Raw genomic sequence first — 17,136 nt, 5'->3', positions numbered from 1 at the left:
TATGTTCCACCTGTCTCCTTATCTTTTCTAGTTTTCTTTGTTCCTTCCTTCTTATAATCACCTTACCTCTTCCTTCCCTTTTTCAACCACGCTAACATTCCTTACTCTCTCTTGCATTAAATCACATTTTCCTAACCTTTCTAACACTTCTGACTCCTTAAAATCTGTTCCACCATTTCGTCCCTTGCTTTATCTGCTATTCATCTAAGCTTATTTAATCACTCTGTACTTCCTCCTGTCATCTTCGGTATTAGCAGTTTTCCCATTTCCTCTCATCATATCCTCTATTACCCATAGTTTCCTTACTGCTATTACATAATTAAACAAATTAGAAAATATAAAATGAAAACCAAATACTTTCTTTAACGTTTCTAAGCAAGAGCCAGGAAAGTGGAACACCATCCTGCACAGATGAAATAATTGAAATCTATGAAATAACTTGACTATTGATTGGTTGCAAATAATAGCAAAATTTATATCTCATCTTTAAGCTTCCTTGCATTGTCTTTATCATCTACATCAGGGCATTTAGGGTTACTCTGCTAGTAATAAGCAAGTCATGACAAAAATGTGAACCTTATGGAATTTTAAAACAATAGCCAGTGATAAAGTTATCATTGCAATTTCCCAAACATTTTATAGTGCAATTTTTGGCTCTTAGTAAGTACTAATATTTGCTCACTGGTGTAGGGTAGGGTTTCGTTGCATTATTTTGGGTAGCAGTTACATCCTACATTTGCAGGATCCCATGCCATGATCCTGGGCTTCCCTGTCTCCTGTTTGTTAATTTTGGTTTTTTTTATTTATTTATTTTTTTTTTTAATAGTTTCATATATCTTTTTTAATTCATTATGCAAAACTTCTTTGTCACAGATAGCAGGCTGCACCTTTCAATTGATACTTTAAATTCAAGTGACACATTACTGCAAACATTAGCAATCTTGCATATTATAAACTTACCAATTGATTTACATACATATTTACACAAATATGTATGTAAATCAATATTCTATGTTTCAAATAAATAGATGGCACTATAAAAATTGTTTGAAAATCAGAGCAAGAGGACAATGCCTATTAACCACTATTGTTTTTAACTTTCAAAAGCCAAAATTGATAAAGTTCTCTGGAATTCTGATCCAGAAGTTGATGAAATCATATTAGCAATACATAAATAGATGTAGTGGATATTAAAAAAAGATGGCAAGTTTTATTTAACCCTTTTTTTTTTTTTTTTTTTTTTTTTTGTTATGGATTTCTTGCAGTTTTTTAAAATTATCATTCTGATGATAATTTTACTCTAATGCTGAACAACCGATTCAAAATAATAAACTATAAATTAAAACAGGGCCTACAACTATCAAAAATTCACTGTGTTATCCACCAAGTGAAAAGGGTTAATATTTCAAAGTCAATTGCATTAAGAACATATATACTATTTGCAAACAAAAACAAAATAAATATCAATAACTTACATCAATTACATAACTCAGACTTTTTTTATAAAATTTTATCTTATGACTGCGTGCTTTTTGTTGTTTCTGTCCCAGACCTTTAACTAAAAATTGTTCAAAGTCATGCTAAAATTTATAAAAATATTAAAAAATTATTAAAGGGAGAGTTTTGCTTTAACCAGTTCCTGATTTCCTCAAAACAGATTCCATTATCAAATTTAAAAAAAATAAAAGTCAAAATCCTCATCTCTCTCACACACACATACTGTTATTTCTGTACCATGTTTGTAGGGGAGTAAAGCATCATTAAATTCCATATCAAATAACTGGCTACCTAAAATTACTCCTTTCTTGAATTGAAAAGTATCAGGGTAAAGGCTTATCATTGACACTGTCTTTTATAACTAAAGAACCCCAGATTCATCATGCCAGCTACCAATCAGATGGTAAAGCACTATTCTTCAGAAGTTGATGAATTCTGGTCCTGTTTTAGTATAACTAAAACAGATTATACTAAACATTAAAACAGTATTATTCATCTCAAAAATTCTGTTACATGCTTTATTTTGTCTTATCAATAATAGAGAATTCACTTTAATGGTTAATTATTAAATTAACTATTAAACTGTACATCTGGTCAGCTGATATAAAAAAAAACATACATCAGCTGCCCAGATATATGTTTTAAATAAACTTAAAGTGTCCAGACATAGTAATCCACTGCTTCTAGTATGCAGTGGAATCACATTATGAGAGCAAATCTCTTTGTGAAGTTCAAGAATTATGAAGAAACTAATGAAAAGATTAGCTCCTGTAAGATAAATGATAATACGAAGGGTGATCATTTATCCTGGAAAAGGCCTCTGAGGTTGGGTAAATTCATGTCTTGACGATAAATAAGCTCATACACCAACCATTAATTGAAATAGCTCTTTATTGTGACTAGAATTTACAAATAACATATTTACAATAAAATTTAATGTATAAAATAAAATAAAATAACTGCTATGATACAATATATAAGAATTAAAACTGTAATAAAATCATTATAATAAAATTACCTAAAATAAACTGGATTAAAAGCGATAAAACCTGCAGTTTTTGGAAGCATCAGCTTCCTTCCTCAACAGTAATGAATCTTCTGGCAATACTTCCTTATATATAACAGGCTCATGGTATTTCTCCACATGGTTCCATCGATCTACAATAACTGCACGAGGATGCGGTTATTGTAGATCAAGCACATGGATTCTGGGACCGTAAATGGCTCGAGAGCCTGCGAATCTGTTCATCCAACAACAATACCATGAATAGGGACAGGGGTATGCGTTTGCATCCCCTATTTGAAACTATTGTCCTAAGTGTGGATGAACGGTTTTGCTTTTCACGCTCCCGAGCTATTTCCGCTTCCAGTTCTGACCATGCGCCGATGGAACCACGTAGAGAAATACCGTGAGCCTGTTATATATAAGGAAGTATTGCCAGAAGATTCATTACTATTGAGGAAGGAAGCTGATGCTTCCCGAAAGCTAGAGGTTTTATCGCTTTTAATCCAGTTTATTTTAGGTAATTTTATTATAATGTTTTAATTCTTATATATTGTATCATAGCGGTTATTTTATTTTATACATTAAATTTTATTGTAAATGTTATTTTAATTTGTAAATTCTAGTCACAGTAAAGAGCTATTTCAATTAATGGTTGGTGTATGAGCTTATTTATCATCAAGGTGATCATTTAATGTGTGGACTGGTGCAAGATTATGTTTACTGTAAAAACCTTCCCTAACTGCTGGAGGCACTCTCCCTGATTGCTACTGAGCAGACTGTGTACATGCCAGTATTAGGCGAGCTAGTGGTGCATGAAGAGTTTTTTTTTTCACCGCACGTCACTGACGATCATTTTGAAGCAAGTACGTTGGACATACAGACTGAACAGTGATATGTGATTCATTATTGTGTCATCAGATGTGGCTTAAATTCATCAGAAACAGTTAAAGAGATGAATGAAGTGTATGGTAATGAGTGGCTTGGTAGGACGGCTATATTCAGGTGTGAAGTGGTTTCTCCATCAAGACAATGCCAGGCTCCACGCGGTTAATATTGTGCAGCAGTAATCACTGCCATAGGTACTGAGGTTCTGCCACACCCCTTCCCTTATTCCCTGGGCTTAGCCCTGTATGATTTCTTCCTGTTTCAATGTCTGAAGAAAGCTCTGAAAGGCAAGCATTTTGCATCCAACACAACGATGCTCTCACAATAGAAGCATTTCAGTCTTTTGAAAAATGGCTTGCAAGAAGCATTTAATGCACGGGTACAACGGTGGAAAAAAAAGTGTAAAGTTCAAGGGAGAGCACTGACGAGAAATCCACAGAAGGTTCAGATGATGACAATTAATATAAGATCTTGCACCAGTCCGTGAATTAAATGATCACCCCTCGTATAAAAAATAATGGAGTGACTGTTTATGAACAACTATGAATATGTGGTCTTGATTACAAAGGAGAAAAAAAAAAAAAAAAAAATAGAAATTGGAAGAATTCTCAGATGTATAATGTAGTAATAATGTGTAGTGAACTCTGAATGGGTTACCTACAAGTAGATGAAAAAAAACACAGCTTATTATTTCTATCATTAGTTGTTATATTCATGATTTTTACATACCAACATGGTCTGTTTCCTTCATAGCCATTCCATTGTGCGATTTACAGTATCGACAAATAAGGGCACCGGGCTGACATCTGTCTCCTAATAACGGATTACTTAACCACATTAAGATAGAATTAAATGGATTAAAAGGAGAGTTTTCTGAAATATTTCAAAGAAAAAAAAAATATGATTTAAGAACTGCTAAAAATAAGAATTTATGAGAAGCATTTGAAAAGTCAGTGGCTTGAGTATGAAAGTATAAAAATTTCTGTACTTAATGTATAACACTTCAAATAGTAACCACCAAATTTAATGCAGTTTCAATAACATTTTTTTTTTTAATTACAGGTACTGAAGTGAATAAGAAAAGATGGACAAAATTAGTCACACTGTAGTCATCCAATAATTTGGGAAAAAAGGGACTAATGCCAAAGGCAATTAGTGAGGATAGGGTTGCAACATTGGGGGAGAATGCCCCATCCTATTGGAGCCTCCGTAGCCAGGTGGGAAGGAGCAGCAGTGCGTAGCACACGCTTCTTGATTAGACCGGGGTTCGAGCCAGTCACCACCAAATACGGAGGTATTTGGTGGTGACTGGAATAATTCACCACCAAAATAATTCACCACCAGTCACCACCAAAAAATACACAAGAATTGTCAAGTGAACATTTGCATCATTTTCAAGCAGATCCAACAAATTTCCTTGCAAGGTCCCTGACCATGGATGCAACATGGGTCCACCACTTTCAGGCAGAAAAAAGGAGCAGTCCAAACAATGGAAACAGCTCTTCTCCCCCTCCAAAGAAAGCCAAGTCAATTCCTTCTGCTGATGAGGTGATGCATCAGTTTTTTTTTGGGGATGACTATGGAGTGCTGCTAGTAGATTACTTTCAGAAAGGCCAGACAGCCTTATGGTCATATGATAAGACCTTACAAGGGGTTTACATGGAAATGTCAAGGAAAACTCAGCAAAGGAATCTTGACCAGGACAAAGCACCTGCTCACAAGTCTGTCACTGTCATAGTTACACTTAATGAGTGCAGCTTTGAAATCCCGGACCATCCCCCATATTCACCAAGCCTAGCAACACTGGACTTTTGCCTATTTCTCCAATTCGAAAAAATACGGCACTGGTATCCATTTTCTCACCAACCAATCAATCAATGCATTACAACATCAGTGGCAAAAGTGAATTGACTACAAAGCAGACTACATTGAAGAGTAACCTGTTACCATACTCCACAAATAAACCCTTCATATTTAGGCCATGAACTTTTCAAAATCTTAAGTGTTTTGCAATAATCAAATATATACATTTAATTAAGTGCATAAACATTGTACAACAGGGAATGTTTTTAAATAGTGATGCATCTTATAAACAAAGCAGCAATACAAAACTCAGAAGATTTTAAAATCGCCAATCATGCTGGACAGATTTACAGAATTGTTACATTCACTACTATTTCTTTAAACCAGCAGGTAAACATGTGGGATGGAAATCTACCCTAGTCCTTTTATAGCCTTTCATGCAAAAAATTAAATATTCTTGAGGCTGCTCAAGACCCTACCTAGCTTTCAAAAACATTTTTAAATTTCCATCAGTAGCAGTGACAATGTGAGAAATGCAGTTACATACAGTTATTTATTGTTGTTATTTTTGGTTTTTAGGAGCATTAGCAACTAAGGCCATATTGCTCCAGGGATATGTGGTGGTCATTCTCTGACCTTTCCACATCCTCCATATTTGGTGGTCACGGGCTCAAACCCCGGTCTAATCAAGAAGCATGTGCTACGCACTGCTGCTCCTGCCCACCTGGCTACGGAGGCGCCTACATACAGTCAAATAGAAAGTATTCAAGAATATGCTGATGCTATTGAGGCAATGTTAGGTGGGTCAGAAAACTGCCAGCTTGGGGGGGGGGGGAATCACAAACAAACAAAGCTTAATAGCAGCTGCAGGCAGAAGTGAAAGTGATTTTTGCACTGCTTCTATTAGACTTAGCAGCAGTCTGGAAAGCAAAGTGCTAGAAATTTCAAGGACTGCTAGGGGTCATCATGGAACAAATAAATATATGGGCTGTGTTAGGGTAACTAAAAGTAAGAACAGGTGCATGTATACTTGCACATACACCAATGCTAGGAGTACAGTAAATAAATTTGATGAATTTGAAGTGGTGGTCAAGACATCAAACGTGGATATTGTTGGGATATCACAGATGTGGTGTCACACAGATATAAGCAGTGCAGAATTGGAATTTGGGGAGTACAATGTGTACAGAAAGGATAGACAGAACAAGAAAGGTCATGCTGTTAGTTAAGAAACATAAAACCTAAGGAAGTGCATCCAGTTGACATGGGTGGACAGTGCAATTTCAATCAATTTGGTGGGTGTGACATAAGTGCTGCAAAAACAAAAATGAAGGTAGGAGTGTGTTATAGGCTTAATGACCCTAATCAGTACAACAAACAATTGTACAGAGAAATACAGCAGTGGGCCAGTAAATCAGAAATGTTTTATAATGTGGGATTTTAACTTGCCAGATATTGACTGGAACCTGTGCATTGGTCACTCACACACTAACAAGACTTTTGTGGATTTATTGGATGATTGTTTTCTACAGCAGCATGTTTGAAAGGCAACCAGAGGGAGTAATACTCTTGATCTGATTATTAGCAGCGATTATTCATGCATTAAGCATCTCCAGATGAAGGAACCACTAGGTGGCAGTGATCACAGTGTAATGATGTGGGATTTACTTTAAGATTAAACTACCATCAGGATTAAAGCGAATGGTTTTTGCTTTCATAAAGGTGACTACCGTGGTCTGAGACCGTTTTTAAATTCTATACAGTGGGATCAACTGATGTTACCAACAGCAAATTCATAATTCTAATAGGGAAGCATTCAAGGAAATAATCTTGGAAGGTACCAAGTTTTTTTTTACCAACTAAAAAATACTGTTCAAGGTTTAGGCCTAAATGGATATCAGACGAACTAATGAGACTCGTGAAAGAGAAGAAAATTGCATGGGATGCACATAAATTATCACATGACACAGAAGCCTATATAAGCTGGTCTGTAATCAAGTCACAAATGAGGTTAGGTAAGTGACAGCAATTACAAGAAATCACTGGCAAAAAGATTCTTTACTCTAGAAAGAAGGGGATGAATCAGATTGGTCATCTTGGTATCGACGGTTGATCCTGCTCAAGTTGCTGACAAACTTGGGTATTTTGCATCTACATTTACACATGAGGAATTCTGTAGGAAAATGAAGGCCAAATGCTTATTATACTCTGACAGGGAGCTAAATGACTTTGTAATAACTGACAGCAAAATGGATAGGAAATTGTTGAAGTTAAACATGAGAAAGGCACCTGGGGTGGATGGGATCTATCACAGTGATATTAAAGGAGGTAACCAAACCCTTAGCATTAATTATGCGAGCATCCTTGGACTCAGGGGATGGAGATGTGCAAATTTATCCCTAATTCACAAAGGGGGATCAAAGGGTGACAAGTAATTACAGACCTGCTAGTTTAACTTCTGTTCTGGGGAAAATAATGGATTCTGGAAACAATGAAAATAAAGCACTGCAGGATCATCTAGACAAGACTGCAGTAATAATTTAGACACAGCATGGGTTTGTTAAGGAGAAGTCTTCGCTGTCAAATTGAGGAACAGTTGTAGAATGGATGTACAGAAGTTTGCCTTTAGCCAGCGGGTGGTTGATTGGTGGAACAAACTACCATCTTTTGTTGTGGAAGTTGATAGTCTAAATAAATTTAAGGCTGAGCTAGACAGGCATTTGGAACGAATGGAGGGGTGAAGTGGGAGGGTTTTTTTTTTTTTTTGGCTGATGCTGCATAAGCTTGCTTTCCTGCATCATATGCATGCCTCTACTAGTGTTAAATCATGTTTTGACTTTTGCAGCATTTTTCAGAGAACAATGCTTGGCTATGTTTCTTACTGCAAATGTCCCTATCAGAATTCATCTGGAAAGAGTGGTAATTATGTATGTGATCTCATCACCCTTTATGCCAATGTTTACATGAAACTATGTACTGAATTTGTGCTCACAGCACCGCTGTTAGTACAAGAAAAACATGAATTCCATTATTCCACAGGATGGCCACACTGGAAAGTCCTTGTGAAGAAGTAATAATGTATATATGAAACATTCGAAAACAATAATGATTATTATAAAAAGTTGGCAAAGTTTACTAAATGACTGCAGAAATCCCAGCAACCTCTTTTACCAATACCTGCTTATTGGCCAGAATAAATTGTTCTGATGTGTTATTTTACTGGCTGATGAGTTTATTTGCTGAAGTAACTGTCAAACAATGAACACTGTTTCACTTCAGTCACTGAAAATGACTATGTATTCTAAATACAGATGAAACAGATAATTCTGCCATAAAAATGAAAATCTCCTAAGTTTTCTTTTAGAAAAGGAAAGAGAAGCATTTCCAACAAAAACAGGAATTAAATACAAACTGTGTATGTTTTATATTACTGAGATGTAGATCTAGCTGGGAAAAAAAAAAAAAGTCCTTGTCTTACAAAAATTCAATTAATAAATTTTTGTGTTAACACATTTGAAAAATTAGTACCCCTTTTCAGAATATACAGTGAATTTTCACTACAAAAGAAGCATGCCAAGTTGTGTGCTGCCTGACCAGCTTATAGTCAACACCCTGAATCCTTCTGCACACTCCAGACCATTAAAGGATGAGGTTAATAAAATCAGTTACTGCTAATGGTTAAGACATTCACATTCAGTTGACCAATGTGATGCCGCCGTAGCCTAGTGGTCAGGCGCGCGGGTGCATAAGTACACGTGCCTTGAGTGACCGGGGTTCAAGCCCGTGACTACGGTGCTGTTTCTTGTAATCTGTCTATCTTGTGAACTCCTCTGACCGTTTGGTCGTCCCGGAGTATAAACAGAAAATTTATTTTATTCATCCCTTTCAGTGATAAATCACATTGGTAATAAAAGCAAATAATATTTTGCTTTTTTTTTTTTTGCTTTTTTTTTAAGCTCAAGAGTTCTCGTAACCTGCCTTAGCTTGCCTAACCCCCATTGTAACTTGATTGCAGACCAGTTTAATTTTATTAATAGGTTTCTATCTCCCATGATAAATTATAATCATTCTCTGCCACTAGTCTCACTACTTCATGTGACATCCATTTAGATCTAAACTGAAAAATAACTATTAGTGGTGTAAAAAGCTAAGTAGTACATACAACCACTTTCCTGAACACTACCCATTTACATCAGATGGTTCCACTGAAAAGAATTTAAAAACTAAAACCATTGTAAACACCTTTGTAGAAGTAAAATCCCTTTCCTTTTTAACCTTGACGGTAGTTACATCTTTATATAAATATATACAAGGTAGAGTAATAAAGTTTCTGGATTGGTTTAATAAAAAGAACACAAAATGAAGGAACTCAAAACTTATTTTATTTTTATTAAAAATAATCACCACCTGTTGAATGCACTCATTACATCATTCTAAAAGTTTCTGAAAAGAGTCAGTGAAGGTATCCAAAGAGATGATTTTCAGTTTGGCAGTTACATTTTTCCTTGCATAAACTTCCTGAAATCTTTCCTTTTGAGGGCAGTTTTCACTTTGGGAAAGAGTAAGAATACTCTTTAATACTGATACTTTAATACTTTAAGAATACTGATTAGTGCTCGATCAGGAAAGTAGGGTTTTTAGTTAAGTTGTACAATACCATGTTTCATCAGAAATGCCTTCTCAACAAGTGCAGAGGGATTGTGCAACAAGAACCAGCTGCGTTTCTCTTGATATTACAGCTTCATTGGAGAAATGTACTTCAACAGCCTAAAGCACCTGTACGTAGAACACAGCACTGACTCTCTTCACTTCAGGTGAAAATTGCTTATGAACCACACAGTTTATTGGAAAACATGATCAGCAATCATCTTGATCCTGGACTCCCATAAACAAAACTTTTTGGTCCCTGAATGATTTTTAAATCTGCTGCATGCTCTGATGCTTTATCTTTGGGTTATACTAAAACACCCAACACTCATCTCCAGTGACAATACAGTTGAGATTTTAGGATTTTCTTGACAAGTCTGGATGAAGTCTTCACATGATGACACTCTTCATTGCTTCTGCTCATCCATGAGGCATTCACGGATGAGCATAAGCAATTGTTTTTTTTCCCTAAATCGTCATGTAGAATTTCACAAATCATCTCCTCATTCATATCTAACTCATTGGTGCCTCCGTAGCCAGGTGGGCAGGAGCAGCAGTGCTTAGCACATGCTTCTTGATTAGACCGGGGTTCGAGCCCATGACTACCAAATACGGAGGATGCGGAAAGGTCAGGGAATGACCACCGCATAGCCCCGGAGCAATATGGCCTTAGTTGCTAATGCTCCTAAAAACCAAATAACAACGACATATCCAACTTATCAACCATCATTCCAAGGGTCACACAATGAGATCTTACTACAATTTGATAAAATACTGCAACTCAGTCCTCATTTTGAGAGGTTGACAGACACCTACTTCTTCGGTCATCGTGGACATCCTCGTATCCATCTTTGAACTGCTTACACCATTCAAACATACTAGTATGACTTAACATTTCATCGCCATAAATAGTTTTCAACAATTCATATGTTTCTGTTGCATATTTTCCGTTTAAAACAAAATTTGAGTCTTTCATTGTTCCATTGCAAAATTGTGACACAGAACATTAACATTACTAATGAAACTGGTTGTTTGTTACTTGCAGCCTGTCAGTCTATTGGATAATCTTTATAAAACCATGTGTTGGAAGAAGTTTTAACTACAATAAACCACTTCCATTTATTTTCAAGCTCATCATACATGACTGCAACAGCACCCATCCAGGAACTTGATTGTGAACTAATCACTTTTATTGCCAAAAAATTAAATACAAAAAAAAAAAAAGAAAAGCTACTGAAGGTACAACACAGATGGATTTTCATTTAAAAAAAAAAAACACACAACTTGGATTCAGCAATCACTAAACCACAAGACTGTCAAAATAAAACATCCATCAGGAGGACACCAAATAATGTCAAAATCCTAAGGAGAAAGGTTCCAATATCTTTCATAGTGATCAACACACACACAAGCACAAGTCCAGCAAGAAATTATCTAAAATTAGGTAAACATGCCAAATGACCAAATAGTCAAAACTCATGGGGGGGCAACATAATGAGCAAAATGTTTTAAAACAGTGCCACACCAATACACAGATCACTGCCACCTAGGTTGCTTTACCTGAAGATTGTTAATACATGGAGTATTGCATTAACTATCAATGATAGTTACTTTGAAAATTTATTCAGTTAAAGCTTAATGAGAAAGAGAAATCTGAAGAGTTTTTTGCTCAGCATGTAGTTATGCAATTTATAGATGTAGATTTCCTCTGAAATTTAGTCCACTCAATAACTCTAAAGGACCCACTGAGGGAAAAAAATAAATCTCTGGCTAATATGAAAAGTAGGCCTTGGATTCAATTAAAGATTATTAATACAATGCAAGATAAAGATTTTAAGGGCTACAAGAATTATTCAAAAATATCTCATTTTTCATTGTTATAAAAGTATTAAGAAACACAAGCAATGTTTTTTATGTTTTTTATTAAACATAAAAAATACAAAAAAGCCTTTTAGACTCAAAAGGTTCACAGATAAAAATATGGCTCAAAAGGAGAGATGGAAATGATCAATAATCTTATTTATAAGATGAAAACTAGTTTAAAACACACTTTTTTTTTTTATTAGTTGATAGAGTTTAGAGCCTAATAGGCAGGAATAACTGGTAAACAATTTTTGAAATTTAAGTTTTTAATTTTTTTTTTCATTAGAGAAAAACTTTCTATTTGTCTAATGTTTTGCGCTAATGGATTAAATAGTTCTGATATTACTTTTAGTATCATTCATACAAGTGTTATTTTAAGTCTAGTATTTAAGACACTGGCAACATTATGGATAACTTGAAGCACAAGAAATCTAGAGGGATAAACAGAATTTCTATCATGGATGTCAAAAAAAATAATTTTTTTTTAAGTCATTAACTGATCTCACTGCCATCATGCTGACATCAGAAAGATACCCACATGGTTTAAGAGCATTCAAACTCTCATTATTATTTACAAGGCACATCTTTGTTTTAACTAATCTAACTGCAGGCTTAACATTAATAATTAACATTAATCTTGGATAAATTTTCTATACCGAATACAAATTCATATGCCAACATCAAATTTTTGAATATCATCAAAAATTTAAAAGCATACAGCTTTTACTTGAATAAATTACAGGATCCTTCACTTTGTATCTAGATACTAATAAATTTTATTCTGACTGAAATTTTAGATTTAATCAAGGCATACTGATATGATTAATGTAGCTTTTCTGTTAAAAAAAAAAAAAAAAAAAAAAAAAATATATATATATATTATACAGTTGTGGAAACAGACAAGTTATACAAACATACCTTGTATGTAAAAAATTTGCAGTCTGTGTTAATAAGCTTGGAAATAAAAATTATGTTCAGAGAAATGGCCCACAGGGCACTCATTGTGGACTTAACCTTTTAATGCATTTTTGAATAATTTCACAGTAATTTGTGGCACTGCCATGAAAATATTTGCAAATGATCTAATTTAAAATATGAATATCAAAAACAAACAAAAGTGACAAAAAAAGTTATCTGATCCTGACAAGTAAATATGATATGATCTTGATAAGTAAACTTAAAGCTGAAATGCCGATGAGGCCTTCCCAGATACCTGAATATCTGCCAGTGGCAAAATTGCAGATTGGGAATGTCTGCACAGAATTAATGGTTAAAAAACTTGTATTCACGGACATTTAATCTGAGTGAAAGACAGAAATATTGACCAATAGCATCCTCAGTTGGTCGATACTCATATTACTTGATTGACAAATTAAAATTAAACTTATACAAGTTGAATTCAACTATTATATTAAAAACAAATTATCTTCATCCAAAAGTCTATTTATTTTGAATTTGTAGACTTTGTGGCAACCTAGTACAGTTAAAGCATGGGCAAGAGCAAAGACTTTATTCAAATATTATTAATATTTTTTTTTTATTTAGAATTCTCAAACAAATTGCAAGAAATTAAGTTTGGAATGATGAGATGTGGGGGGGGGGGGTAAAAAATATATTAGTAGAATTGAATCACAGAGGAAATCAACTATGCCTCAAGATGCCCAAAAATTTTGAACAAATATGGTGAACGGACTATATCTCATTTCTTATATATATATATTCTAGGGCTATTATTCCTAGGTTTATACCCTTACCTAGGAATAATAGTTCTGGAAAGGTTAAACTTCACAGGAACTTTAATCCTTTTCTACGTACTCTCCATGTATATTGGTTGTTTAATGCCTCGATCATAGAAGTCCACACTTTTTGCCTGAAACCATGATTCCACTTCATTGATGACTTCCTGAGACTAATCAAAGCGGCATCCATGCAATGGTTTCTTCATCGTACACCCAACATTCATCATTTGTCACCAAACAAACAAAAAGGTTCCCAACATCCGCATTACACAAATCCAACAGTTCGCAAGAACATTACATTTGACATTGCTTCTGCAAAGGCATCAGCAACATTGGAACCCATTGTGTGGAGACCTTAGACATGCAGGCCATGTAAAATGCTGTGGGCAGACCCATAACTAAATCCCACTGCATTTGCAATGAAATGAATTGTCACACGTCTGTCACTCAGCACCAGCTGCTCAACATTTACAACCGTCTCACTGTCTGTGGATGGCCTTCCTTCTCTTGGCTCATCAGAGTCACTTGTACGACCGCACCGGAACTCCCGTTTCCACTTTTTTATTATGTTATAGGATGGACAATTCTGCCCATATACAGCTTTCATTTCTTCCTCAATTTCCTGAGTTTTGTCTTGCAAATGCAGGAACTTGATCATTGCTCGATACTCCACTTTGTCAACCTTAGCATCCTTCCTCAGATTCCGGGCTCCACCTCTGGTGTACGATCACTTACGGGGAGTGAAATTTCACACATTAGTTATGGAATATGTAGACAACTTATAATAAAAATGGCATCTTCCTACTAATGTTTTATCTAGGTCAGGGTACGAACTTTTTGATACCCCCTCGTACAAAAGGATTTGTGCATGTAACAAACTGAAATTCCCAAATCAGAAGATTCTTAATTCTTATTGTTGATAAGTAGTTTCTGCGTAAATACCTTCTATAATTTTGTCTTTAGTGAAAATAAGATCAAACCTGCAATACCGTTATTATGAAACTGTAGTAGCCTTGGATTTCTGCAAGCACTGAAGTAGTAGTAGTAGTAGAGTGTCCTTTTGAAGGCTGGTTCAGTTCCATTACTGATTTTTTACTGAAATGGATTATTTTGGTTGAAGAGGGAGGAATAATTTCCAGCTTTGTTGGCATCGTGATGTTGCAGCAGTATACTAACAAGGAATATTTGTAAAAGAATAAGAGAAGTTTACCTCTATTCTTTTACATATTGAACATTATAGTTCTGGTTCATGCTACCAAACTAACGAGGAATATGTCTTTCCATAATTCAATATATTTCAACTTAACTGAAATTTAAAGCGAAATTATCTGTACATAAAAAAAAATAACACTAACATCATACCTTTGAATTTTGGCTTACAGTAATCAGTATTTTTTCTTATTCTTGTTTGCTAAAAAAAAAAAAAAAAAAAAAAAAAAAAAAAGTTTAACACAAATTATAATTTTTTTTTTTCTCAAACAAAAAATATTATTCTGCTGGAAATTATTGGATACAAGAATATAAGCTTATATTGCATTAGTAAAAAAAAAAAAAAAAAAAAACACCTCTATATAACCTGTAACCATCTTATCGTACTCTTCCCACTGCCAGAAGGTAATGGAACCAGTCACTCCTAAAATTTCCAATTGTCAACTCAACCACAATAAAATCAACCAGAAGGCAGTTCACATCACTGGATGAAAACGATGACAAATGTTACTTTCCTGAAGCCAAGTCTATTAGTTTTCGGCAATGGTTAATATTTTAACTACAAGTACTATCTCCCCCTAATATGCCTTGTTTCCAAACTTTTTAATCGCTCCTCATATGGATGTTTCTGCTATTCTCACCAGCCAAATTGCCAGTCTGAATCTTTCCAAGAACCTCAAAGGCTTTAATAAAATCTAAGTAGATGATAAAATTAATTCCCTGAATCTATTTCCTTTTTGATAACCTCAGTAATTCAATCAGATTTGTGGCATGATCTCCTTTTAGCAAACTGGTGCTACAATTGCTTTATGGCTCCATTCCTATCAAGATGATCTTGCATTATTTCTCCAACTAATGATTCCATTATTACACCTGGCATGGAGGTTAAACTTATAGGTCTATAGTTACCCACTTCACCCTTTGAACAGGCATTTGCACATCAATCTTCAGGTACTTCTCCTGAATTTAACAATGCTCTCAATATTATGGCCAAAGATTTAGCTACCTCTTTTGTAGCTTCTCTTAATATAAATGGATAGGCAACTATAAGGAGACCAGAAGTTTAATGCTGCAAATCACTGAGTAAACTAAATGCTGATGGCATCCTTACACCTTTTTCACACAAGGGATATAAATGTAAATTGAAAAATGATGGTTGTAGGATAGATGTGTGAAAATTTGCTTTCAGCCACAGAGTAACTGACTGTTAGAACAAACTTCCATCTGGTTATTGAAATTAGAGGGTTTTTTTTTTTTTTTTTTTTTTTTTCATTTAAATAACAGTATAAACCTTAAAAGTGTGAAATCTGTACAAATATATACAAGAACATAACCGTACGTACAACTGGGATACCTTAAGTGTTGATTTTAATAAACGAACACAAGTATAATTTCTTTTAATTTATTTTTAAAATGCACTTAATATTGGCAGTAAGTGTATAAAATAAATCTAACAAAGTAAAAAAAAAAGGTAATTAACTCCATACATAGAAGCATACATATATTTTTCAAGGTTTGCAGTGATATCTCACTTGATTTTGGAAAAAGCAATCTATAACCTATGAAATATCTATATTTAAAATGAATGAAGATCTTGGAATGTGTTTCAGAGCAGCATAGCAGATAGAGAAGCTGGTCAAAAAAAGCACAAATGTAAGAAATGGAGAAGGGAAGAATGAGAAGTAGAAATAATGAGTGTAGAATGATGAGAAAGGGAGGTGGAGATAAAAAAAAAATAAAAAGTAGGAAAAATGATGGTATTACTGATTTTAATTTTCTTTTGATTGGATTTTAATGCTCTTGTGGGACTGGTTATTGCTACACTCAATCTTTATTGAGTTAATTCTACTTCAATTAGTTTTGTTTAATAATTTGGAAAACTATTAAATAATAACTGAGAGATGGTTAGTTCTGACTACTGAGACCCAAATAAGTAGGACAAAGTTTATTAAACTTAATAACTGGGGAACAGCCATTATCCCTGAATTAATTAGAGATGTATCAAACATAATTCTATGTGGTTATGTTTGATATGTCTAAGGTTAGAAGACCATAGTGAGCACACCATTCTCTGCAAGTTCTACAATTATAATCTACACCATCTTTAAGTTACCAAATCTTTCTGTATTCTTTTTATTATTATGTTAACTAATCCTTGGCAAGTTGGGAACAATACGTGAGAGGCATTTTCTAGAATGAGTAAAAAAAGGTCATCCGGCATACGCTTACAAGAAATCTCTGAAAAACTCTGATAAGCCCAATACTTTTGATGTCCCATGCACTATGATAGTTATATTTTTTCTGTAGAAACCATAATTTGAAACATACACCCAAATCAGTGGTATTGCTGGCTCTAGTAATTTGGTGTTCAGCTATGGCATAGTTGTGCTTCATAATGTTTCTTTTGTGGTAATCAGCATACACAATTAGGCAGCATTTTTTCATGTGAAGTATGAAAAAATGGAGTAGGCTTTAATTTGGTTTAAG

General features: G+C 34.4%; 1 protein-coding gene across 1 annotated transcript in view; it reads right to left on the bottom strand.

Annotated features, from left to right (window-relative positions):
* The window catches only part of LOC150075089 (endoplasmic reticulum junction formation protein lunapark-like), a 90,903-nt gene that overhangs the window by 19,526 nt on the left and 54,241 nt on the right, over positions 1–17,136 (bottom strand). Inside the window, exons 6-7 of the mRNA XM_090389260.1 lie at positions 14,803–14,851; positions 4,118–4,261 (exon numbers count right to left, since the gene is read on the bottom strand). Of these exons, the coding sequence (XP_090245386.1) occupies positions 4,118–4,261; positions 14,803–14,851 (193 nt within the window). The remainder of the gene's footprint in view (positions 1–4,117; positions 4,262–14,802; positions 14,852–17,136) is intronic.

The sequence above is a fragment of the Mastigoproctus giganteus genome, chromosome 14 (assembly GCF_048544385.1).
Source record: "Mastigoproctus giganteus isolate SK-2022 chromosome 14, ASM4854438v1, whole genome shotgun sequence".
NCBI classification, from domain to species: domain Eukaryota; kingdom Metazoa; phylum Arthropoda; class Arachnida; order Uropygi; family Thelyphonidae; genus Mastigoproctus; species Mastigoproctus giganteus.
The sequence above is the reverse complement of the archived record's forward strand: the minus strand, read 5'-3'. Positions and strand labels throughout refer to the sequence as shown.